General features: G+C 39.6%; 1 protein-coding gene and 2 long non-coding RNA genes across 7 annotated transcripts in view; all 3 read left to right on the top strand.

Moving 5' to 3' along the window:
* Positions 1–26131, top strand: part of LOC119562453 (nuclear pore membrane glycoprotein 210) — a 586123-nt gene that overhangs the window by 122670 nt on the left and 437322 nt on the right. The window contains exon 6 of one of the 5 annotated variants that reach the window (XM_037875643.1): positions 16443–16502. The exons of the other annotated variants lie outside the window; for them this stretch is intronic. Coding sequence (XP_037731571.1) covers positions 16443–16459 — 17 coding nt within the window. The 3' untranslated portion in view covers positions 16460–16502. Of the gene's footprint in view, positions 1–16442; positions 16503–26131 lie in introns of those variants that run through there. 5 annotated transcript variants of the gene reach the window in all.
* LOC119562455 lies at positions 1072–1436 on the top strand. Its single transcript, XR_005221849.1, has 2 exons — positions 1072–1239; positions 1306–1436. It is a non-coding gene; the product is annotated as an uncharacterized LOC119562455 (long non-coding RNA).
* LOC119562456 lies at positions 7351–7690 on the top strand. The gene is made up of 2 exons (XR_005221850.1): positions 7351–7492; positions 7559–7690. It is a non-coding gene; the product is annotated as an uncharacterized LOC119562456 (long non-coding RNA).

Genomic DNA, 26131 nt, shown 5'->3' on the forward strand with positions numbered 1-26131 from the left:
CCGACTCCTGTGCTATGGATTGCACATTGAAAAGTGTTTTTAGGTGACTGTTCACCTGCAATCGCTTATTTTCGAAACGCTCAGTTAGGTTTTTCCAGGCTGAGCGAAAGCCATCATTGGTGAGTGAGGATCTTGAAACTATGGAATGAGCTTCGTCACTTTTTTTTAAATTTAAGTGGAATAATTTTTCAACGGGCGTTAAACTCGGATTGTCTATGTATATTGCCGTGAAAAGGTCCCGGAAAGTTGGCCAGCGAAGATAATCGCCAGAGAAAACCTCTGTGTCGATAGGAGGGAGTCGACAGCCATACGACGTGGAATTTTGGGACGAAGTTACTGGAGCTTGAGGTATTTGGGAGGAGCCTTTTTGGATTTGTTCCATGAGCTGCGCGGCAAACATTTCATAGATGGAGTACGTTTGGTAATACTTGGATTTTTGTATGGATTTCGTGTCTGCAGCGCCCTCGCCTGCACCTATAATGCAGTCGGAGCATATGTCGTATGCTGCCTTTACCGTTTGCCACAAGGAATTTAAGTGATCGCGTCGGATTTTACAGGCGGATAACGTTGGGGTAGGAGCACCTGGAGCGTTCACAGTGGGCTCAAAGTGGATCAGACAGTCAGCTGTGGCCATAAATCGGGTTAAAGCGGATTTGACTGATGTTGCCATGACGTAAAATAATTTAAAATTTGTAATCCAGAAGTAAGGAAACGGGCTATAATCCAATTGGAATTTAGGAACCAATCAAGATTGTAAATATATACGGTCACACTGTCGGATAGGCAAAGTCAATAAATATTTATTATATCGGATGGTCGGACTTATGTAAAGAATTACGGACTTTAATTTTGTTTGTTTGGAAGGAACATTTATTGTGAGCCCTTGACCCAATGTGCACTGGCCAAAATATCGATATACGTATGTATGTACACTGTACATATATGTACATATGTGGGGTGCCAATTAGACATATACGCCGCCGAGCCACGCCGCCGCCGCCGCCGATTTTTTGCTTTTTTGACGCGCCGCCGCCGAGTCACGTAAAAACCGGCGCGGCGGCGGCGGCGGCGTCGGCGTTCGGCGTCATACAAATTTTTATTCATTTTATAAATAAAAAAGGTTTTTATTAATATATCCTAAAAAAATTTTCGACAATAATCGCTTTCAGTTATCGATTAAATGTCTCATCTCCCATCTCTAAAACATTTAACAGCTGAGTGCGTAATTAATTTCACGAAGTAAGTTTTACAGTGTTATAATTGGATTAAGAATTATGTATAAGAATTAAATATTCCAACAAACAGATGGATAAGGCATTGAACATGTATTCAATTGAACTACAGCGCAACGCAAGTCGTAAAAGTAAAGTGTGGGAGTTTTTTAGTTTAATTTGTTATTTCGCTTGACTCACTTATTAATAAAAGGAAAAAAAAAATCAGTTTATTAAATGCTTACGCCGCCAGCCGCCGACAATTTCACCGGCGGCGTACCCGCCGCCGCCGCCGGTTCTTTCTAACGGCTACGCCGCCGCCGCTGGGTAATTTAGAACTCTACGCCGCCGCCGCTGCTGAAACCATCGGCGTAAACCTCTAGTGCCAATAGCGGAATAACGCTGCGGTAATTGTAAAGACTTCGCTTATGTTTGTTTGTCGGTGCGATTGTTTGTCACCTGCACAACTAAGTTGCAGACGATTTGCTGGAGTAAATTTGTGGATATTGTAGCTTTGTTTTTAATTTTAGAAATAATTTAGCCGTATTTGTAGGTCGAGAAAAGGTTGGAGTGGACTGTATTAGAAAAAGTAGTTATTGTGGACTGTATTAGAAAGAGTAATTATGTAAATATACACACGCAGCTGAAACACAGTAAAAAATAAGGAGTGCAAGTCTTAAGGCAAAATTGTATGATCGGGAATTTTTTTACTGTGGCTGGGCTATATTTTACACACAATTGGAATTAAAAATATATTTGAGAATTGTTTTAGTTGAATAGTAGCACTGAAATATCTACTGGAATTGTTTCAAGTGTACAATTGTGGGCAAAGGAAACTGGAATATTATCGGGAACAAATAACGGATTTGAAATACATATATTTATTGCCGTTGCGTCGGATTAATCACTTTTGGATCTAGACAATATATCATACAGAAAGTTAGTCGAAATAGGGTTCGAAAAACTGACTGTTTGACCGGCAAAATACAGTAAGTGGAACTTATCTGGAGCGGTTCAAGCCTGCTGGGAAAAATCAAAGAAAACTCCAGGAGCTCTTACAGTTCCTTGATTATTATGGCATTGGCATCATACTCATAACTTACTTAACAAATAAAAACACTTAACACTAAAAACCAAGAAGATCAACTTGAATATACATTTTTTTTGTCAAATCATCCGGATGATAAGGCTCATGGAGGTACTGTCATTACGAGTTGTCACTTTTGGCTGCAACCTATTTACAAGCAACATCAGTACAATCAATGCGGTTACTTAAACAAAGCTTCTGTATACTAAATACCGCGCTTTTTATTTCAAAAGCAGAATTTGTAAAATTCTTTGATTTATTATGGGACCGCTTTATAGCCGCTAGTGACTACAATGCAAAGCAGCTAGCAAGCAAACAAGCTTGACTTTATTTTTCCGATCCAAAAAAATCTGACTTAATTGATTTTGCTGTCACAAGAAGTTTGCTGCAGGCTCATATTGATGTGGAACACGTAACAGATCTATCATAGGATAGCTCGACTTTCTCACTTCACCTCTATTAAAATTTCATTCTCTAAGAACAGCAAACGATATTTATCAGGCATATGTTCACCAATCAAAAGTAATTACCATTTACATTAAATGGGGCACCAAAGAGACGGCACATAAATTTTCCATCTTTGTGCTCCCAATAGTCAAACATCCCTCCCAAGAGAAAAAGAAAGCGCCGGATCACCATTTCATCTTCCCTAAAAAATCGTTGAACTGCCAAACTGGGCAATACATCTTTTAACCATAATATTTAAGAGCATGATAAATTGGCTTTTATCCTCAAAAATGGAGGAAGTCTATCACCATAGTGACCCATAAAGCCGGGTAGGAGAACACTTATCAGCTCAAGTTAGAAAAATGTAAATGCTGGTAACTTCTTTGGCAAATAAAAAAAAACAGGGAAATATTCCTAGAAAATACGACTTTAAACTACTTTTAAAATTTTTTCACCGACTTGAAAACTTAAATTTTTTGATGCAAAAAGTTTCTTCAAACTAAAAGAATAGTAAATGCAAAAAGAATTTTTCAAAAATCAGTTTGCTTACATTTTTTATGATATATTTTCTTATATAGTTACTTAAACAAAATCCGTATTTTTAAGTATTACGTATAACTACTCTTGCCCCACAGGGAGTGTGAGTTTGAGTTGTTGCACAATATCAACAAGAATGAAGACCCAAATATGAAAAACAGGAACGCGTTCGGAACAAAGTTTCGACTTAGAAAAAAAATCGTAAAAAAAACTCACGAGCGACCAATATCCAATAAAGTTTCTCGAACATAATAAAAATATTTATCAAATCTGGCACTGAATAAAGATTTTTTATAAAGTGTGACATTGACGGAAAGTAATTCATAACTTCTTCAATTGATGGCGTTTAAAGCTCAAATTTGTGTCGCCCTCTAGTGTTCTACGGTATCGGCTCGGAATTTAAAGAAGCCGTTTAGCCGCTAGGGTCACAAACTATCCTTGCCCCTTAACTATCCTTACCCCACTCTTCCCTACAAACGTTAAGAATTAAATACTCCTTAAGCAATATTACATTTATATAAATGTTTTAAGTCTACTTGATGTATCTCTCTCTCTATCTTGGAGCTTGCAGAAACATAAGCGGATGCAGAAAAATTAGAGCGAAAAGCGCTGCCAGCACACATTAAATAAATAATTTTTTGCCTTTTGTATCTCTGGTTCTCTCTCCCTAATAAACTTAATACTATATAAGGATTAAGTTCGTATTTGCACTCTCGGTCAGAACTGATTCGCTGCTCGCAGGCAACTCTATTTTCCACCCTCGTTTTAGGTTCATATAACCTTAAGTATAACAATATATTACATATGTATTATAGCCAGCCTGTTAAAATACCAAATTAATGTAATGTAATGTAATTAATGTAAAACTTTAATTGCTGAAAACAATGGTATGATCCTGGGAGGGGGGCTACTCGCTCTTTGCATTTTTCTCTCCACGCTGCATTAAACTTTATAAATTTTTAATTTAAAAGCTAAGTAACGGGTATCTGATAGTCGAGATAATCGAATATAGCGTTCTTTAGCTAATACGGTCAAGCTAATAATTTAAGATTTAATTATATCGGATGGTCGGACTTATGTAAAGAATTACGGACTTTAATTTTGTTTGTTTGGAAGGAACATTTATTGTGAGCCCTTGACCCAATGTGCACTGGCCAAAATATCGATATACGTATGTATGTACACTGTACATATATGTACATATGTGGGGTGCCAATTAGACATATACGCCGCCGAGCCACGCCGCCGCCGCCGCCGATTTTTTGCTTTTTTAAAAGCTAAGTAACGGGTATCTGATAGTCGAGATAATCGAATATAGCGTTCTTTAGCTAATACGGTCAAGCTAATAATTTAAGATTTAATTACACATTGGGCTATCCTTTTCTAAAGAATTCGTGGTGTTTATACCCGTTACTCGTAGAGTAAAAGGGTATACTAGATTCGTCGAAAAGTATGTAACAGGCAGAAGGTAGCGTTTCCGACCCCATAAAGTATATATATTCTTGATCAGGATCACTAGCCGAGTCGATCTAGCCATGTCCGTCTGTCCGTCTGTCCGTCTGTCCGTATGAACGCTGAGATTTTGGAAACTATAAGAGCTACAATACTGGGATTAGGCATGCAGATTCCTGAGATTCCTGCGCAGCGCAAGTTTGTTTCAGTAGAGTGCCACGCCCACTCTAACGCCCACAAACCGCGCAAAACTGTGGCTCCTACAGTTTTGATGCTAGAACAAAAATTTTAACTGAAATGTGTTGTTCTCATCAATACCTACCGATTGACCTAAAAAAAAGTCTGCCACGCCCACTTTAACGCCCACAAACCGCCCACAAACTTAAAAAAATCGTAAATATGAACGCGGATATCTCGGAAAATATCAAAGATAGAGAAACTGGATTTCAGATTTAGATTCCGTAGGCTTGAGCGCAGCGCAAGTTTGTTACGCGAATATGCCACGCCCACTCTAACGCCCACAAACCGCCCAAGTCTGTGGCGCCCACAATTTTCATGCTAGATAAAAAATTGTAACTGAAATGTATTGGTCTCGTCAATACCTATCGATTGATTTAAAAAAAAGTTTGCCACGCCCACAAACCGCCCAAGCCTGTGGCGCCCACAATTTTCGTGCTAGATGAAAAATTTAAACTGAAATGTATTGGTCTCGTCAATACCTATCGATTGATTTAAAAAAACTTTGCCACGCCCACTCTAACGCCCACAACGCTTAAATCTGTCTACCGCCGGTAGGTGGCGCATTTGCTGCTTGCATATCTCCATTTTCCTTTGGTCCCTTTACCTGAGTAACGGGTATCTGATAGTCGAGGTACTCGACTATAGCGTTCTTCCTTGTTTTTTTATGTGTTTTATCGACATCTTTTGAAGAATTTGCGGTGCTTATAATCTTGCGTTGGCTCACTTAAAACAAAGAATAACTAAAAATAAATCCGCGATAAATCGGCCTCATTTATCAATCAGACTTGCACCAAAATTTTGAAAATAGGATTTTTTTCTTCAATATAAACAACACAAATGGCTATCGAAAATATGCAAGTTGGAACTAAAAGTTTGCATTTGCCCGCGCGGCATAGGTGTTTATTCGTACACTTGGAAATAAGAACTCATTAAGCCTAGCTTAACTTAAGCGCTCCAGAGCGGAGCGGAGACTTAGGGGAGAGATGGAGAGGGCAGTGCGAGTGCGCGAGATGTAGACATCTGAATAAAACTGCCGCTCGACACTGCCTCCTGAAAGTAAACGCCCCTTTGACGTAAACATTTCTCCTCCACGTAGGAATTTCGGCTTTATTTTGGATGGATTGTTCCCATAATGAGAGAGTGAGCTTTGGTAGTTTTGTCGAGCACACATATACCAGGATAGGATCCCAATTCTCAATATAAACACCGGAAAGTTTTAAGAAAGTTAAGCAACCTTGAAAAGTGCGTTGAAGATCCTTTAAGGCTGCTCCCGACTCCTGTGCTATGGATTGCACATTGAAAAGTGTTTTCAGGTGACTGTTCACCTGCAATCGCTTATTTTCGAAACGCTCAGTTAGGTTTTTCCAGGCTGAGCGAAAGCCATCATTGGTGAGTGAGGATCTTGAAACTATGGAATGAGCTTCGTCACTTTTTTTTAAATTTAAGTGGAATAATTTTTCAACGGGCGTTAAACTCGGATTGTCTATGTATATTGCCGTGAAAAGGTCCCGGAAAGTTGGCCAGCGAAGATAATCGCCAGAGAAAACCTCTGTGTCGATAGGAGGGAGTCGACAGCCATACGACGTGGAATTTTGGGACGAAGTTACTGGAGCTTGAGGTATTTGGGAGGAGCCTTTTTGGATTTGTTCCATGAGCTGCGCGGCAAACATTTCATAGATGGAGTACGTTTGGTAATACTTGGATTTTAGTATGGATTTCGTGTCTGCAGCGCCCTCGCCTGCACCTATAATGCAGTCGGAGCATATGTCGTATGCTGCCTTTACCGTTTGCCACAAGGAATTTAAGTGATCGCGTCGGATTTTACAGGCGGATAACGTTGGGGTAGGAGCACCTGGAGCGTTCACAGTGGCCTCAAAGTGGATCAGACAGTCAGCTGTGGCCATAAATCGGGTTAAAGCGGATTTGACTGATGTTGCCATGACGTAAAATAATTTAAAATTTGTAATCCAGAAGTAAGGAAACGGGCTATAATCCAATTGGAATTTAGGAACCAATCAAGATTGTAAATATATACGGTCACACTGTCGGATAGGCAAAGTCAATAAATATCTATTATATCGGATGGTCGGACTTATGTAAAGAATTACGGACTTTAATTTTGTTTGTTTGGAAGGAACATTTATTGTGAGCCCTTGACCCAATGTGCACTGGCCAAAATATCGATATACGTATGTATGTACACTGTACATATATGTACATATGTGGGGTGCCAATTAGACATATACGCCGCCGAGCCACGCCGCCGCCGCCGCCGATTTTTTGCTTTTTTGACGCGCCGCCGCCGAGTCACGTAAAAACCGGCGCGGCGGCGGCGGCGGCGGCGGCGGCGGCGGCGTTCGGCGTCATACAAATTTTTATTCATTTTATAAATAAAAAAGGTTTTTATTAATATATCCTAAAAAAATTTTCGACAATAATCGCTTTCAGTTATCGATTAAATGTCTCATCTCCCATCTCTAAAACATTTAACAGCTGAGTGCGTAATTAATTTCACGAAGTAAGTTTTACAGTGTTATAATTGGATTAAGAATTATGTATAAGAATTAAATATTCCAACAAACAGATGGATAAGGCATTGAACATGTATTCAATTGAACTACAGCGCAACGCAAGTCGTAAAAGTAAAGTGTGGGAGTTTTTTAGTTTAATTTGTTATTTCGCTTGACTCACTTATTAATAAAAGGAAAAAAAAAAATCAGTTTATTAAATGCTTACGCCGCCAGCCGCCGACAATTTCACCGGCGGCGTACCCGCCGCCGCCGCCGGTTCTTTCTAACGGCTACGCCGCCGCCGCTGGGTAATTTAGAACTCTACGCCGCCGCCGCTGCTGAAACCATCGGCGTAAACCTCTAGTGCCAATAGCGGAATAACGCTGCGGTAATTGTAAAGACTTCGCTTATGTTTGTTTGTCGGTGCGATTGTTTGTCACCTGCACAACTAAGTTGCAGACGATTTGCTGGAGTAAATTTGTGGATATTGTAGCTTTGTTTTTAATTTTAGAAATAATTTAGCCGTATTTGTAGGTCGAGAAAAGGTTGGAGTGGACTGTATTAGAAAAAGTAGTTATTGTGGACTGTATTAGAAAGAGTAATTATGTAAATATACACACGCAGCTGAAACACAGTAAAAAATAAGGAGTGCAAGTCTTAAGGCAAAATTGTATGATCGGGAATTTTTTTACTGTGGCTGGGCTATATTTTACACACAATTGGAATTAAAAATATATTTGAGAATTGTTTTAGTTGAATAGTAGCACTGAAATATCTACTGGAATTGTTTCAAGTGTACAATTGTGGGCAAAGGAAACTGGAATATTATCGGGAACAAATAACGGATTTGAAATACATATATTTATTGCCGTTGCGTCGGATTAATCACTTTTGGATCTAGACAATATATCATACAGAAAGTTAGTCGAAATAGGGTTCGAAAAACTGACTGTTTGACCGGCAAAATACAGTAAGTGGAACTTATCTGGAGCGGTTCAAGCCTGCTGGGAAAAATCAAAGAAAACTCCAGGAGCTCTTACAGTTCCTTGATTATTATGGCATTGGCATCATACTCATAACTTACTTAACAAATAAAAACACTTAACACTAAAAACCAAGAAGATAAACTTGAATATACATTTTTTTTGTCAAATCATCCGGATGATAAGGCTCATGGAGGTACTGTCATTACGAGTTGTCACTTTTGGCTGCAACCTATTTACAAGCAACATCAGTACAATCAATGCGGTTACTTAAACAAAGCTTCTGTATACTAAATACCGCGCTTTTTATTTCAAAAGCAGAATTTGTAAAATTCTTTGATTTATTATGGGACCGCTTTATAGCCGCTAGTGACTACAATGCAAAGCAGCTAGCAAGCAAACAAGCTTGACTTTATTTTTCCGATCCAAAAAAATCTGACTTAATTGATTTTGCTGTCACAAGAAGTTTGCTGCAGGCTCATATTGATGTGGAACACGTAACAGATCTATCATAGGATAGCTCGACTTTCTCACTTCACCTCTATTAAAATTTCATTCTCTAAGAACAGCAAACGATATTTATCAGGCATATGTTCACCAATCAAAAGTAATTACCATTTACATTAAATGGGGCACCAAAGAGACGGCACATAAATTTTCCATCTTTGTGCTCCCAATAGTCAAACATCCCTCCCAAGAGAAAAAGAAAGCGCCGGATCACCATTTCATCTTCCCTAAAAAATCGTTGAACTGCCAAACTGGGCAATACATCTTTTAACCATAATATTTAAGAGCATGATAAATTGGCTTTTATCCTCAAAAATGGAGGAAGTCTATCACCATAGTGACCCATAAAGCCGGGTAGGAGAACACTTATCAGCTCAAGTTAGAAAAATGTAAATGCTGGTAACTTCTTTGGCAAATAAAAAAAAACGGAAATATTCCTAGAAAATACGACTTTAAACTAAAAGGAAATGTATAAGTGTTTAGGTTTAGGTATGTGGTACAGGGGTTCACAAATTCCTTTGAGCAACGTTTGACAATGGCAAAAACCCCTTTTGCCTTACTAACTGTGACGCCAATGTGATTAGTGAAGTTTAAGTTATGGTTGAATAAAACTCCAAGGTCTGTAACGGAATTAATGCGTTCAATATCACTCGACCCGATAAAATATCTTGAGAGAAAGATATTCTTCCGATAAAAAGACATAAAGTTACTTTTAGAGTTGCTTAAGAACAGCAAATTATGGATGCACCAAGAAGCAAATTGTTAAATTCGGCTTGCAAAAGTGCATGTGAATTGGGATTCGTTAAAGGCAAACAAAGTTTGACGTCGTCAGCATACATCATAACATGAGAGGAGAGAACTACTTGAGGCAAGTCATTTATGAAAATTTCAAACAGAAGAGGTCCTAGGTGGTTTCATTGCGGAACACCAGAGGTCACTGGGACAAAGTTAAAGATTGAGCTTTGAAAAGCTACTTTCTGAGTCCGGTTCGATAAGTATGTTGAAATCACTTAGCCAACGTTATCGGGAATCGTAATAGAATAAGTTTTTTCAATAATAACTTGTAACGAACTGATTTTGTGTGTCTGCTCGCTACGAGATTCGAGCGGCTAGCTCAAAAGATTGTGTGTTCGTCCCACCAAATTTATATGACGTGACTGCCCCGTAGATCAGTGAGAAAACAAAGGGTTCAAATGGTAACAGTGGGATTTATTCTCGTAGTATTGGTACAGCGGGTGTGTGGCTGGGCTGGCTTCTGTATCTCCTTGCTCTGGTTCCGCCGGCTGCTGGTGCTCCTCCTTCTGGCTTGTCGACGCGTTGACTCGGCTTCCGCTTGGCTCCTGGGTCTCGGGACGCTCGTAGTGGCCGCCTCTGCTCGCTCGCGTACGCGTTGCCTCGGGGTCGCTTGTTGCGCCTTAGACTCGCAGTGAGTTCGGCCTTCTGGGCTTAGGGAAGCGTCACCGTTCTCAGACTAGGGTGAACAAGCTTTGCTCTCCAGGCCGACGCCTTTCGAGGCAATACCTGTCCCTTGCTCTGTCCCGGACGGTCCCGCTAGGTTCTTGCTCAGATCGCGCTGACAGTCAAGGCTGCCTCCAGGAAGCTGCCTAGCAGTTCACTTTGCTTTACGCCTAGCGCAGACAAACGTTCCACCCGGCTTTACCCTAGTGCTTGACGTCCGCGACGCACCTGCGCTCCCCAATGAGCTCCGCGCGGCGATAACGTGGTAACCTGGCTGCCGGAAATGTCTGCTGGCGTCGATACCGATGTCCTCTGCGCTGTCTCCTGACCAGTAGCTTGATGTTTTGGCACTCGGGGAGTTGGGCGGTTGCTGTTCGGGAACTTCGCCGGTAATCGCAGGGCTCTCCAGGCAATCGCCTCTTGAAACCGCAACTCGATCTACCGCTCGTCCGTCACGCCAGGTCCTGCTTGGTCGGGCAAGGTACGCTGGGTCTCAGACAACTTTCCTCCCCAAGCTGACGGTTCTTCGTCGTTGGCCTCTTTCGCTTGTCTCTGACAGACCCGCCGGGCGACTCGCCAGGGTGTGGTCGTGACAAAGTTGGAAAACAAACGCCTTGACCTAGCCGTGTGATGCCTTCCGGAACTTAGCCACTTGTGTCTCAATTCGGAGATACCTGATGTCACAGTCCCGAACGTCTCGACGTGGCGATCTTGCTCCTTGTGTGCTTCCCACGGCGCTGCTTCCGACGACTCGCTTGGTTGTAGCTCCCTCGTATATTATTTGCTTGACTGACTGTTCACTTGGTACTTTAACTGATCTTGAAGGTTTGACTCCTCGTGATCGACTGATCCAGCTGCCAACGCTCTGCGGCCTTATATAGGGCCTCCGGGAACCGTTATTTCCCTTTTGCGCACGGCCCGCTGGATCTCTCCACTCCGGGTCCAAAGTCCGTGTCCTTCACGTACCGCTTCCAACCGATGCTCTGCCCACAGCTGCCGTCCCGCTGATTCCCATGATGTTTGTGACACGCCTGTGTACCACTCCACTGCCGAGATGTGGCACTTCTTCTCCCGGTCCAAAGTTCACGGGAGAGTTCAAAGTCCGGTGGAGTTCCGTTATCCGCTTTTGCACACGGCACTCTTCCTCTGCCCGCGAAGTCTCCATTCTCTCTCGATCTCCATCCTTGGTCTCCAAACTCTCTCGCTCTCCTTCATTGGTCTCCAAACTCTCTCGATCTCCATCCTTGGTCTCCAAACTCTCTCGCTCTCCATCCAAGTCTCCAAAATCTCTCGCTCTCCATCCAAGTCTCCAAACTCTCCTCGCCGCGCCGTTACTACGCGAATACGCCGCGTATCTGGTAAGCGGCCGGCCATCTGCTGCTGCTTCTATTTGTGGGGAGTTATTCAACTCCTCACAAACTGATAGTTCACGTAATCGAAAGCCTTACTAAGGTCCGTAGAAATTACATCAGTTTGATTATTATTTTTAATAGTAAACTGCACTAAATTCAAAAAGATTCGTAGACGTTGACCTTCTTATCATAAAGCCATGCTGAGTCGGGGACATTACTGAGCTGTATTGGTGCTGTAGCTGAGCGGTAATTAATTGTTCAAAAAACTTGGGTATCGCGCTCAGTTTTGCATACCGCGGTAGCTTTTAATATCCGACTTGATCTCTTTTTTATGAAGTGGGATGATAAAAGATTCCTTCAAAACATCAGGGAAATACGAGTGTAGAAGGGATACCTGAAAAAGTTTAGATACCGGTTTGCAGAAAGCATCGGCACGTTTTTTTATAAAACAGCTCGGTACAATGTCAAGGCCCAAAGAGAAAAATAACTTGATTTTTTGAAGATTTTGAAAAACATCGACTGCACTAATGTGGCATGGAAATTCAGTTGGAGTAAGGGAGAGGGTATGGGTAGGATTTGGCAAATAAGTTCGTGGATGTAGTATCAAGGTGAAAAAAGATGAAAATTGTTGTGATTTTCGATTCGAATTAACAAATGCATAAAACTGTTTGGGGTTAGGTTTAGATAACTATTGTAGCATTCGGAGTTATGGATTAAGAAATTAGAACGAGCAATTAGATACCTCGAGTGGTTAGCTTTCTTAAACAGTCTGGACATGGTGATTTTCAGGAAAGAGAGGGACGAGAGAACCCAGGGGGCTCGAAAGCTGAAAGGAGTAAACTGTTCTACAATATATAAGGGATCGTCGTTAAAATCCATGAAAGACCAATCAGTTCGGATAAATACGTATTAATTTCTGCGAACTTAGCTCTACGAAAACAACAAAAGGATTTCGGGTCATGACAATACTGGAACAAATACTTCTGAAGTAACCTCAAGTTTAGGATGGTACGCGTCTTTAGGATTACAGAAAAGGCTAGTTCCAGTTACGTATGTATTTGCGAACTCTGAGGAAAAAATAAGGTCTAAAACTTTACCAGAGCAATTCAAGACTGAGTTCAGTTGTCCTAAAGAAAGTCCAGTAATACCGTGAATAAACTCATGGGCCGGGAACATTTGAAAGAACTTGGATGCCCAAGAAATGACAGGAAGGTTAAAATCGCCCATAAAAATAAAATGATCGTTATTGCCAAGGGTTGAATGAATACTCTGTTTTTAAGCCAAATGCTGAAGATAGGACTAGTATCAGAAAGAGGGGGAATATACGAGCATGATGTGAAAACGAAATAACCTGAATCCGAACAGCAACAAAATCTAATGTGCTGTCAGGTCCAATCATCGGAATACGTTGAGAGACAAGATCGGCCATGACGGCAATAAGAACACCGCCACCAAGGAGGTCACATCTATAAATAACATAATCTTCAGCAAAAATTTCGCAGTCAGACACAGAGTAATTAAGTCACGTTTCAGTAAAAGCAATCACATCGGCACCAAAAAAGATACTGTTGACGTGCAGCTTACTAAGTTTGCGAAATAAACTGCGAATATATTGGTAGTGTAGGGAAAATTATTATTTATTTTTTTGGTACGTTGCTTGAAGGAACCTGAGGCCCGTGAACCAGAGGATTAGGCTGGTTTACGTAATCGTGAACAATGACATGTTCAGGCCAAATAAAAACATTGAGAGCCATGTCAAGATGTACCTCAGGAAATCCAATTTTAAACAAAGATATTTCACGTCTCTTCTTTAACTTGAACTTCAGGACGGTAAGTTCGGTTCAAGAAATATTCAGTTTGTTGCTGAGGTGGTTTTTGACATCGTCCGTCCATTATCTTTTTTTTTTTAATTGGCCCCCTTTGCAATCTCCCCAATATTGTCCTATAACGATTTGTCTATTGAATCGTCAAGGTATCTATATATTTTTGTCTCGCTCTTACGTGGTCACCATAAGTAGTGTCAAGAATGTTGTGGCAGAAAGGAGAGGTGAATATTTGGTAGCGAAAAACTTTGGCTCAAATGTTTTTTTTTTCGAAATGGTATTTTCGCTTTTAATCGTTTTTACAACTCTGGTAATGCTTGCTTTTTATTGCGATACATTCATTTCACCGAAAAAAATAAATAAGCATTTAAGGCATTACAGAGGGTTTTTGGTCGAATAGCAAGCTCCTTTTTATGATTTTTTTCTAAACCCTTCAAATAATATTTCAAGCTTCAGGATTTGGTACATTTTAGGTACATGTTTGCTTAGTAATATAAAGAACAACATTTTAAATAAATAAAACCCCGGAGCAGATCTCATGTATAACGAAAGTTACCATTGGCACATGCGCGCGAATACCTAATATTCAACCAACATTTAAACAACCCTAATAGCATAATGGATTTCTCAGACAGATAAAGTCCCTGCTAAGGAAATTTGGGTTTCTCGACCGCCAATAAAAATGTTACCGTTATGGGAGTTCAAATGAGTGCGAGTGAGACAGGAATCATATTAATACGCCGAACAATTATTGCTGCTAGTATGTACATACCCTTCAGTTCTGCAGTAGGGACGCGGTGACATGGATCAAGGCAAAAAGCTTTTTTTGTGCCTAAAACGCTGTGCCGCTGTTGACGTCAGCAGAGCAGTCGGCGCAGCCGTAGAAGACTGCCCACGAAAACGATCGTGCAACAAAGAGAGGCAGATATTCGGATATTTCCCTCTCTTTCTTGTCTTATAATCTGCCTGCACTCCGCGCTCGCAAAGACAAATTTCGGCCGGTCCGTTGTTTTTTTTGCGTCTCTCGGTTATGTTCGGCTAGCGACATGTGAATGCCCTAATATTTTAGGAGCATTATTGTGTATCGAAAATATACTACTTATATTGTTTTATAAAAGTAAATTATTTGATTATAGTAAAATTAAGTAATTTGGATTTTCTTATAATGTTATGTTTACTTATTATACATTTTTATTACAATATATTTTTTTAGTGTAATTATAAAAAATTAGTCCGTTAAAATTGATTTCCATATTTAAATATTAGTAGTATTAGTATTAACATTTTTTAAAAATTCGTATTGTATTTTTTACTGAAGTACAAATTATATAGTCGGATATATTTCGCCTTAGAAAGGGTATAAGTGCAAGTATATAAGTATAAGTGCAGTGGCACGCGCCAACAGCGAAGAGAAAACAAAGGAAATCGAGTAAAGGGGTGAGAAGAAGACTTGGTGCATTCTTTTTGAGTGATTGAAAGGGAAGCGTCCATTTTAATTGTGCGCAGCAGAGTTACTTTAATCGTCTCTTTAAGTTAATATAATAAGGTCAGGTAAGTGCTACGTTAAGTTCAAGATGTTGTGCATTGATCTTAGTTTAAAGTACGTATATTTTGAAGGTATTCAATGGGTTTCGTTAGCCAAAAGTGGATGACGAAATGTTTTGTGGCAAAAAATATCCCGCAACGGGTTTATACACAGCTCTAAAAGGTAAATATACAAATAAACAAGTAAAACGAATTTTTTAATCATATCCCCATACATTTTTTAGGAGCGTTGACCAAGGATTCGGAGGACCCGGACAAAGGTTTAAGGAAAGCGATGACCAATGTAAAAAGCCAATAACGTAACATAAAACTAGGCTTACTATAATTGTCCTTTAACAGATAACCTAAATAACACTGTTTAATTAAAATGAATTTAAAAGTAAATAAAATGTATGTATTTTAAATTCTATATTTTCATAAGTGAAAACTCATAGAAAAATTCTGATTTTCCCAAGTGATTCCACTTGGGACGTGTCACTGGCACGTGACAGGCCATACGAAAAATGAGTTAAGGAACAAGTGAAATCCCGCAGGACTTCGAAAAATTTTCATTTGAATTTTCACTTGTGAAAATGCGGACATCCCATTCAATTTTCTGTATGGAGCGTCACTTGTTCTTCACTTGTGCAAGACGACATGTCCCACGTGATTCCCAAGGTGATTCACAAGTGAAACTTTTTTTTTGGAACTGAAGGGTACGTACATACCCTTCAGTTCTGCAGTAGGGACGCGGTGACATGGCTCAAGGCAAAAAGCTTCTTTTTTTTTTTTGTTCCTAAAACGCTGTGCCGCTGTTGACGTCAGCAGAGAAGTCGGCACAGCGTAGAAGACTGCCTACGAAAGCGATCGTGCAACAAAGAGAGGCAGGTATTCGGAGATATCCCTCTCTTTCTTGTCTTATAATATGCCTGCACTCCGAGCTCGCAGAGACAAATTTCGGCCGGTCCGTTATTCTTTTTTTTTTTGCGTCTCTCCGTTATGTTCGGCTAGCGACTAATATTTTGGTAGAAAAATTTTCGTCGCGCAGCGACATGTGAATGCCCTAATATTTTAGGTGCAGTATTGTATATAATCATTTAATATTGTTTTATAAAAGTAAATTATTTGATTATAGTAAAATTAAGTAAATTGAATTTACTTATAATGTTATGTTCACTTGTTATACACTTTTATTAAAATATAATTTTTTAGTTTAGTTATAGAAATTTAGTCCGTTAAAATTGATTTCAATTTTAAAAACATTTTAGTATTAACATTTTTTAAAAATTCATATTGTATTTTTTACTCCAGAAGAAAAAATTATATAGTCGGATATTTTTCGCATTAGAAAGGGTATAGGTGCAGTGGCACGCGCCAACAGCGAAGAGAAAACAAAGGAAATCGAGTAAAGGGGTGAGAAGAAGACTTGGTGCATTCTTTTTGAGTGATTGAAAGGGAAGCATCCATTTTAATTGTGCGCAGCAGAGTGACTTTAATCATCTCTTTGAGTTAATATAATAAAGTCAGGTAAGTGCTACGATAAGTTTAAGATGTTGTACATTGATCTTAGTTTAAAGTACGTATATTTTGAAGGTATTCAATGGGATTCGTTAGCCGAAAGTGGATGACGAAATGTTTTGTGCCAATAAAAATCCAGCTATAAAAGGTAAATATACAAATAAACAAATAAAACGCATTTTTTAAACATATGTTTTTTAGGAGCGTTGGCCAAGGATTCAGAGAACCCGGACAAAGGTTCAAGAACGGCAATGACTAACGTTAAACATAAGCTTACGAAACAAAAAAACAGAATCAATAATTGTCCAATTTTTGAAAATTTAAATAATACCATCTAATTAAAATAAAATTAAATATGTATGTATTTTAAATTCTATATTTTCATAATTGAAAACTCATAGGAAAAATTCTGATTTTCACAAGTGATTTCACTTGGGACGTGTCACTTGAAAATGATTTCACAAGTGAAAACTCATGGAAAAATTCGGATTTTCACAAGTGATTTCACATGGGACGTGTCACTTGCAAATGATTTCACAAGTGAAAACTCATGGAAAAATTCTGATTTTCACAAGTGATTGGGACGTGTCACCGGCACGTGACAGGCCATACGAAAAATGAGTATAAGGAACAAGTGAAATCCCGTAGGACTTCAAAAAAATTTCATTTGAATTTTCACTTGTGAAAATGCGGACATCCCATACAATTTTCTATATGGAGCGTCACTTATTCTTCACTTGTGCAAGAAGACATGTCCCACGTGATTCCCAAGGTGATTCACAAGTGAAACTTTTTTTTTTGGAACTGAAGGGTAGATTCAATATTGACGCTAGAAACAATTTCAAGGCTTATTGTCTAAAAGTGCTGTTAAAATAAAAGTGGACCTGCAAAAGAATGCTCTTTTGCTATTGCTTATTATACTAACTATAGTTTAAAATTTTTTTTAAGGTATAATAATATTGGAATTATGTGAAAACTGCGTTTGATTTCTGCTCAATATTATACACTAGACATTTGCATGAACGGCAAAAACACTGCATTCAGAGGTACAATGATCAAAATGAGTTTAGTGAATTTGAATGAGAAGCTTCTAGGGTTTGAGTGAGTGAGTGCGCTCACTGAAGTCTCAACAGGCACGTCGAAACCCGACAGAAAACGAAACGAGTGAGTAAGAACGCGACGAAATAATACGACACAATTCGAGTGTGTTCGAATGCTGGCCAGATAAAAAGAAAAGAAGGGAGATTCAACACACACTCATTAAATACAACTTCCTTCGTTTCATTGTGTGCACGGAAGTCACTCAACTCAACAGAATACGAATGCGTTCAGTTTAAAGTACATTAAGAGTGATGCCATGCATATGTTTATTATATACATAGATCCTTACTCTGGGGAAGAGTTTGCATCAGTTTGGATACATTAAAAAAACTCTGTTTTATATTTATTGCTGTGGACGTAGTGACGATGCGCACCAGGAGAGTGTGCGAAGGCTACTACAAGTGAGTCAGTAGGAGGAGACCAAGAAATATCACGGAGATTAAAGTCTCCCAAAACAATAAAAAGGTCTCTGTTAGAAAGAAGAGATAGAACAGATTTTATCGCACACAGATGGTGCTCATAAATTATTAAATCAGAGCCAGGTGAAATGTAAGAGCATGTAACAAAAATAGAAAAGGATTGCAAGGAAACTTTCACACTAACAAATTCAATTTCGTTAGGGATATCAGAGTGAATTCTCTCGGATGTTAGGCTAGTGGTAACGGCAATCAGCACACCGCCTCCCCTACGTGGGGAGCGATCGGTCCTATAGGCATTAAAGTTGTTTGCCAGAACTTCATTGTCAGATATCTCTGCTTTCAGCCATGTGTCCGTAAAAGCCAAAATATCTGCAGTAAATGCAGAGGAGTCAGCATAAAGCTTGGGTAGCTTCATATTTAGTCCCCTAACATTTTGATAAGCCAAAAATAAACTTGTTAGTTTTTTGGCGCAGTCTAAGGTCTTTTATTTGTTCTCGGTTTATTGGGAACAAATTATTTTATTACTAATTCATCATTAAGCCAAAAGCTTTCAGAAAGTAGTACCTTAAACACATCAGGCGGAGCAAATATTTTAAAAGAGAATATACTAAGAGCGTAAGAAAATCGAAATTGTTCAACTGAAAAATTCTCGGATGGAAATGAAATAAAATATGAAAAACCACATACCCGTTTACTGGGAGATCTAGTCAAAAACACTAACACAACTGTTAGGCTAAGCTTTGTTAATAAACAAACACAAGACACTCGCAAAAAAGCACTGATTAAGACAAAATCTCAGAGCACAAGAGTAAACGCATCTGTTCACAAGCGACGCTAAATCGATTTAAAGCTTCGAAAATAAATTAATTTTGTATTACGCATAAAGTAGCGTCATAATTTTTGAGCTTTCAAAGTGAACATGTTAATCGTGTATGGGTTTACATTAATATATGGTACCATCATTATAATACGAGAATATTCCCATACCATGATACTAGCTTCATTATTATTCTTTGCAAATGTGATTTTTCGATTTGTAGGTTGTCTGATGTGAATTTAAAGGCTTTTTCATCTAAACATTAGTAATTTTCAGCCGCCAGATCATAAAATGGGTTTGCCTTTTATTGTGGGCCTTGGTTAAGACTTGTCCTTAAAATTCACCAATGCTTTGCAGTCTGGGGAGATTTTTTTTTGACGTAAAGCGCATAATTTGTATATTATATCCAACATTATATCCACCTTTTTATGTACTTACAAAAATTAAAAAAAAAAAATTCAACTCGATAATGCGTTTAATGATCAATTGGGAACACTATTTTATTCATTATTTTACCAACACAACAAAACGAAAGAACAAATGTAGTTTTAAATTAAAAAGCGTGAATGGTGCTATTTTGGTTGCCGCATAATTTTGATACTTTTTTTTACTAATGTTTTTTAGTTGCAAAAACCATTCGCAGTGTGGGATTAACCACACTTTTTTTAGTTACTAGATAAGTAACCCTACTTACTCTTAAAAACAGATTGAAAATATTGTAAAAAATTTCCATTTTATAGCACAAAGAAGAACTGCCTACACAATGGTGCTATTTTTTTTACCGCAGTTGTATACAAGAAAAAATGAGAATCTACTGTGATAGTCCGATCGTTACGAGTGATACATCAATTAAAAGTTATAAAATTAAATCAATTAGCTTGGGAGAAAGAGCGGTGAAAGTGTAAAAGTAAAGTTTTTGAAATGAAAATCTACTGTAATCGTCCGATGATTCGAGTGATATATCAATCGAAAGGTATTTGAAAAACTAAAAGGGTTGCATAACAAGACTTTGAAAAACACAATTGGTTTGGGAGAAAGAGCGGTGAAAGTGTAAAGTGAAAATTTATAACATTTTATCTGTTTGGGCCGGTGGGGATAAACACCCCCCGCTATTAACCTACTTGTATTTTCACTTAAAATACGCCTCAACTGTCAAAATCGGATGCTCCGTTCAAAAGTAATTAGCAAAACAAGACTTCTGGGGACCTCTCAAAATGAATATTTTATTTGTTTGTCAGTTTGTCCCAAAACGTTATTTTAGAGTCCTAAAAATTCTGGACGGTGTAAAGCAGCTCAATATAAGAAACATTAGTTCTACCACTTTTGGAAAAACTAGCTAGGTTTGGCGAGAAAACACCTATAAATACCTATATTTAGTACACCCGCAACTTGTGAAGCTACAGGCTTGTGCTATATGTCGTTAAAAAGGTATTTTGAAATACTTTGTAAGCCTTTCTCACTTAATTTGTCTAAATACCACATTTTTAAAGTTATGGGCAAAAGTTTTTATACCCGTTACTCGTAGAGTAAAAGGGTATACTAGATTCGTCGGAAAGTATGTAACAGGCAGATGGAAGCGTTTCCGACCCCATAAAGTATATATATTCTTGATCAGGATCACTAGCCGAGTCGATCTAGCCATGTCCGTCTGGCCGTCCAGATGAACGCTGAGATCTCGGAAACTATAAGAGCTAGGCTGTTGAGATTTGGCGAGATTCCTAAGCTTCTTACGCAGCGCAAGTTTGTTTCAGCACCGTGCCACGCCCACTCTAACGCCCACAAACCTCCCAAAACTGTGGCTCATACAGTTTTGATGCTAGAATACAAATTTTAATTGAAATGTATTGTTCTCATCAATGCCTATCGATTAACCCAAAAAAAAGTGTACCACGCCCACTTTAACGCCCACAAACCGACCACAAACATCAAAAAATCGCTATTTTATGAACGCGGATATCTCGGAATCTGTCAAAGATAGGGATTCCGTAGCCTTGGGCGCAGCGCAAGCTTGTTACGCCAATACGCCACGCCCACTCTAACGCCCACAAAACGCCCAAGCCTGTGGCGCCCACAATTTTCATGCTAGAAAAAAGTTTTAACTGAAATGTATTAGTCTCGTCAATACCTAACGATTGACCCAAAATAAAGTTTGCCACGCCCACTCTAACGCCCATAACGCTTAAATCTGTCTACCGCCCACATAACCATATATTGAAATCAGGGGTAGGTGACGCATTTCAGTCTCCCTTCCCTTTCTATCTCCATTTCCCTTTTGTTCCTTTAGCTGAGTAACGGGTAACTGATAGACGAGGTACTCGACTATAGCGTTCTTCCTTGTTATACCCGTTACTCGTAGATTAAAAGGGTATACTAGATTCGTCGGAAAGTATGTAACAGGCAGAAATAAGCATTTCCGACCCCATAAAGTATATATATTCTTGATCAGGATCACTAGCCGAGTCGATCTTGCCATGTCCGCCTGTCCGTCCGTCCGGATGAACGCTGAGATCTCGGAAACTATAAGAGCTAGGCTATTGAGATTAGGCATTAGGATTCCTGAGCTTCTTACGCAGCACAAGCACGCCCACTTTAATGCCCACAAACCGCCCACAAACTTTAAGAAATCGTAAATATGAACGTCGATATCTCGGAAATTATCAAAGATAGAGAATAGGGATCTTAGATTTAAATTCCATAGCCTTGTAACGCCCACAAACCGCCCAAGCCTGCGGCGCCCACAATTTTCATGCTAGATAACTGAAATGTATTGGTCTCGTCAATACCTATCGATTGATCCGAAAAAAAATTTGCCACGCCCACTCTAACGCCCATTACGCTTAAATCTGTCTACCGCCGGTAGGTGGCGCATTTCAATCTCGCTTTGCTGCTTGCATATCTCCATTTCCCTTTGGTCCCTTTAGCTGAGTAACGGGTATCTGATAGTCGAGGTTCTCGACTATAGCTGTTTGTGCCTAACCGAGGTAGAGGTTGCAGGACGATCGCGTCGCGGCGATGGTAACGATGGTTACTGTAATGCCAAACCACAGGCGATGCGGGAACTGCGATGAGGTTGAGCTAACGTGGTTAGCTGCTAGTTGAGATAGTGTGATACGAGCCCTATTCCCAGAGGTAGGAAGTAGAACCGCGGAGTTATGAGGTGCGTTGATAACTGATTTATTCTTCATTGGCTACATGCTTATATACTACTTGGAACACGGCAGTTTAGTGTAATGATTAGTGAAATAAGCCATATTCTAAAGTAGGTAGGTAGGTCAGGGAGTTTCGATTATGGTCGCAGTTTGCGTAGTTGGCTCGGCTGACACTGCAAAATGTGCTGACTGCATTGGCGGGTCAGAGTACATAGTACAACATATAATATGCTGAACAGCCATTCTCATCTGCAGTGAGTGCTACTGAGCGCCTGGTACTGTTCCCAACTTGGCTACTGCTTGATTTGTTGGGTGTGGTCATGTTGAGTACCTTTGGGTACGAACATTCTCCCCCCCATTGAGGGGTACCCTCAATTAAGGCGTGATGTCGGTCAGCCCTTGGCCGAATTGTATCATCATTGACCGAGGAGGATCTTTCCTTCAACTGCTGCGGTTCTTGTTTGTGATTCAGGTCCTTCACATCTTCTTGATGCTGCTTAACACTCCGCTTTGCGATATAATTGCCATTACCGTGGGGACTGAACTTGTGCCCTCGTAAAACTTGATCATTTGGCACGTCTATGGACGAGTCAGTGTCGCTAGATTTTGATTGACTACATATATCTTCAGGCTCTTTATTTTATAATCCATCATCCATTCGTTGAATGAATCCCTTCTTCATCGAGTGAAATCTCATTTTGCCGTTTGCTTTCTTCTATATCAAATTGATTATTATTCATTGGATTTTTATCATTCGTTGGCTTATAAGCAGCGTTCGGTTCTGCAAAATCAACTCTGTCTTCTACCAGAATAGGGTTGACTTCCGTATGAGATGAGGTTTCTTTATCGAGAAAACCTATGATTACATACCCAAGCCTTGTGCCTTGGGCCAACGGTCTATTAGGTCCTAGTTCAAGAAGTTCACCTGTTAATACACGAGCAAATACTTCAACCACTAAGGTTAGGTCAATGGGTCCAGGTTGCCGAAAGTCAGGATCTGCTAACGGCAGTCCCTCGGGAATATTAAGATCGGTTGCAATCGGTACTGACGGTTTGTCTGTAATGACTGTGGGCATAATAAATACCTCTAATAGTGTTTAAAACCCTGATGTACATGATGAGAGCTTTAGTTTTGATCTGATTGCTGTTGATATTTTTCCTCCGATTCCAGATATTCCAATCGGTGACATTTCCTTAAGAGATAGCAGATCTGCCATCCTCCTTGAGATAAGATTCACCTGTGATCCACCATCTATTACAGCGCGACATGTTTGTAGTTGGCCGTTTGGCCCTTGTAATAAAACCTTGGCGGTCGCGAGCAGCGTATATCCTCCTAAGTGGTCGTAGCCTGAAATGGTTACTGCTCCGGCCACTAGATTGCTAGACGGTACTTGGTGTAAGAGTGAATGATGCCGTTGCTAGCAGCCTCGACAAGTGCCTGGTGATCCACAGTTTTCAACCTTATGAGGTGAAGATAAACAATTTGTGCATGCTCCTACTTGAATAATGGCTTGGCGCCGCGTTTTGGGGTCCATTTCCTGGAAGCGGCTACATGCTCTAAAATGATGTGGTCCTAGATGACAAATCTTACAGCTCTCTTCGTTGTGGACTGATTGATGGCGGAATGTTGCTGTAGGTTGAGCGCTTATCGTCTCCAGCATGCAAGCGCGCCTCTCAATAAACGTCAGTACACTCCCTAACATTGGAATTTCCGTGGGTGCATCCGCTGAATTTCCCAGAGCAGCTAGTGAAGGTATAATAATTTCAGTTAGAAGTTTGCAACGTAGTGAAGGAGACGTTTCTAACACCATAAAGTATATATATCCGCGTTCACACTTACGATTTTTTTGAGTTTATGGGCGGTTTGTGGGCGTTAAAGTGGGCGCGGCAAACTTTTTTTTGGGTCAATCGATAGGTATTGATGAGAACAATACATTTCAGTTAAAAGGGTATACTAGATTCGTCGGAAAGTATATAACAGGTAGAAGGATGCGTTTCCGACCCTATAAAGTATATATAGTTATGTCGATGCTAGGGCCCAGTTTAGTAGAGGTCCCAGACGCGCCAGATCCTCTTCGATCTCCGTGTCTTTTAGGATTAGCTATTTCAGCCGGGTCCGAAGTCGATTGTAAAAGAGTTGATGCTTAGATGGCTCAATTGCTAATTGAGTTTCACGTTTTTAGACAAAGAGAAGGTTGCTAGACTCTCAGTATGACTTTATTGTTACGTCCGAATTCTTGTACGGTCTAAATTCCACTAACTACTAGCAGCGATCAGAAAGAGCTTAAAGTCTACTTACAGTGGATCTTATCTCTAATATTTTGTGTATGTGTAGGTTACAATTAAGGGGATTAATTAGACAAGTTATAATTGTAGTTACAGTTATAGTTATAGTTATAGTTATATGTGACTCCCCCCGACAATTTTCGACAATATTAATTGATGAAAAGTAAATAATTGTTATACATATACATACGTTCAATAAATTGTTAATATACTTGTATTTTCTTAATTTTGATTTTGGAATTTGTATTTTCTTTTTGCTTGATCTTTGTATATTCTCTTATTTATATTGTTGTTTGTGCCTAACCGAAGTAGACACTTCTGGGTCGCACCGCGGGACAAGGGGGTAATGAGCACCTGTCGCTGGCACGGGGACGCTTTGCTGGCAGGACGATCGCGTCGCGGCAATGGTAACAATGGTTACTGCGATGCCGGACCACAGGCGATGCTGAACTGCGCTGAGGTTGAGCTAACGTGGTTAAGTGCTAGTTGAGATGGTGTGTTACGAGCCCTATTCCCAGAGGTAGGAAGTAGGACCGCGGAGTTATTAGGTGTGTTGATAACTGATTTATTCTTCATTTGATACATGCTTATATACTACTTGGAACACGGAATGATTAGTGAAGTAAGCTATATTCTAAAGTAGGTACAGTGGCGAAAAAAATAATAGCACCACTTCAATACATTTTCTTCTGAGTAACATAAAATTGTTTTCAGTGTTTGTTTTTTTAACACAAAATTTTTTGTACTCTTTAGTATTCTTTCTAACAAAAAAATGTGTTTCCCTGTTTTTAAACCCTTCCTATAAATTTATTTTTAAGTGTTTTATTAAAAAAGCCCAAAAAAATGGAGAAAAATAAAATAGCACCACTTCCACATTTATTAGCAAAAACCCCATATTTTGCCGAATAGCCTTAAAACAAAGCACGGGTCAATTAGATTTATCTATAATTTAAATATTTTGAACATAAAAAGTTTGATAATACCATTGAAATGGAGCGTGGAAAGCAATGCACTGAGAAAAAGGGTGATATCATACAAAAGTTGATAAAGGATGAAAAATCTTACAGAGAAATTGGTCGAATGGTCGGATATTTAAATAAAATGATTAAAAACGCTCTAATCTTTAAAGAAAAACCTGAAACACGAGGACGAAAACTATCTATGACCCCCCTTTACGTCAATCGATTGATTCGTCAGAACAAGAAGGATCCTTTTTAATCTGCTACTGAGCTTAAAAAGGGAGCTTAAAATAAATGCGACGGTGCAAACTGTGCGTACATATCTTAGGGAATATAACCTAAAAGCCTGCAGCCCGAGAAAGGTACCACTTTTAAATGCCAGACATATTTCTAGGCGAATGAAGTTTGCCAAGGATCATGCAAATTGGTCACCCAAACAGTGAGGAATATTTTATGGTCAGGTCAGAGCAAGGTGATTATGTGATTATGTTTGGTGGAAAAGGATCAGGATCGTGTGTCTGACGTCCAAAGAACTCGGAATTTTAGCCCCAGTAGACCATAAAGCATGCAGGGCGTAGTGTGATGGTATGGGCCTGCTTTTCCTATTACGGAGTAGGCCCGATACAGTGGATCAAGGCCATCATGGATCAGCACGTATACGTGGATATCATGGATACCATTATGCTACCTTTCGCAGAGAATGAAATGCCGCTCGTGTGGGTCTTCCAACAAGGTAATGACCAAAAACATA

The sequence above is a fragment of the Drosophila subpulchrella genome, unplaced genomic scaffold (assembly GCF_014743375.2).
Source record: "Drosophila subpulchrella strain 33 F10 #4 breed RU33 unplaced genomic scaffold, RU_Dsub_v1.1 Primary Assembly Seq48, whole genome shotgun sequence".
Taxonomy (NCBI): domain Eukaryota; kingdom Metazoa; phylum Arthropoda; class Insecta; order Diptera; family Drosophilidae; genus Drosophila; species Drosophila subpulchrella.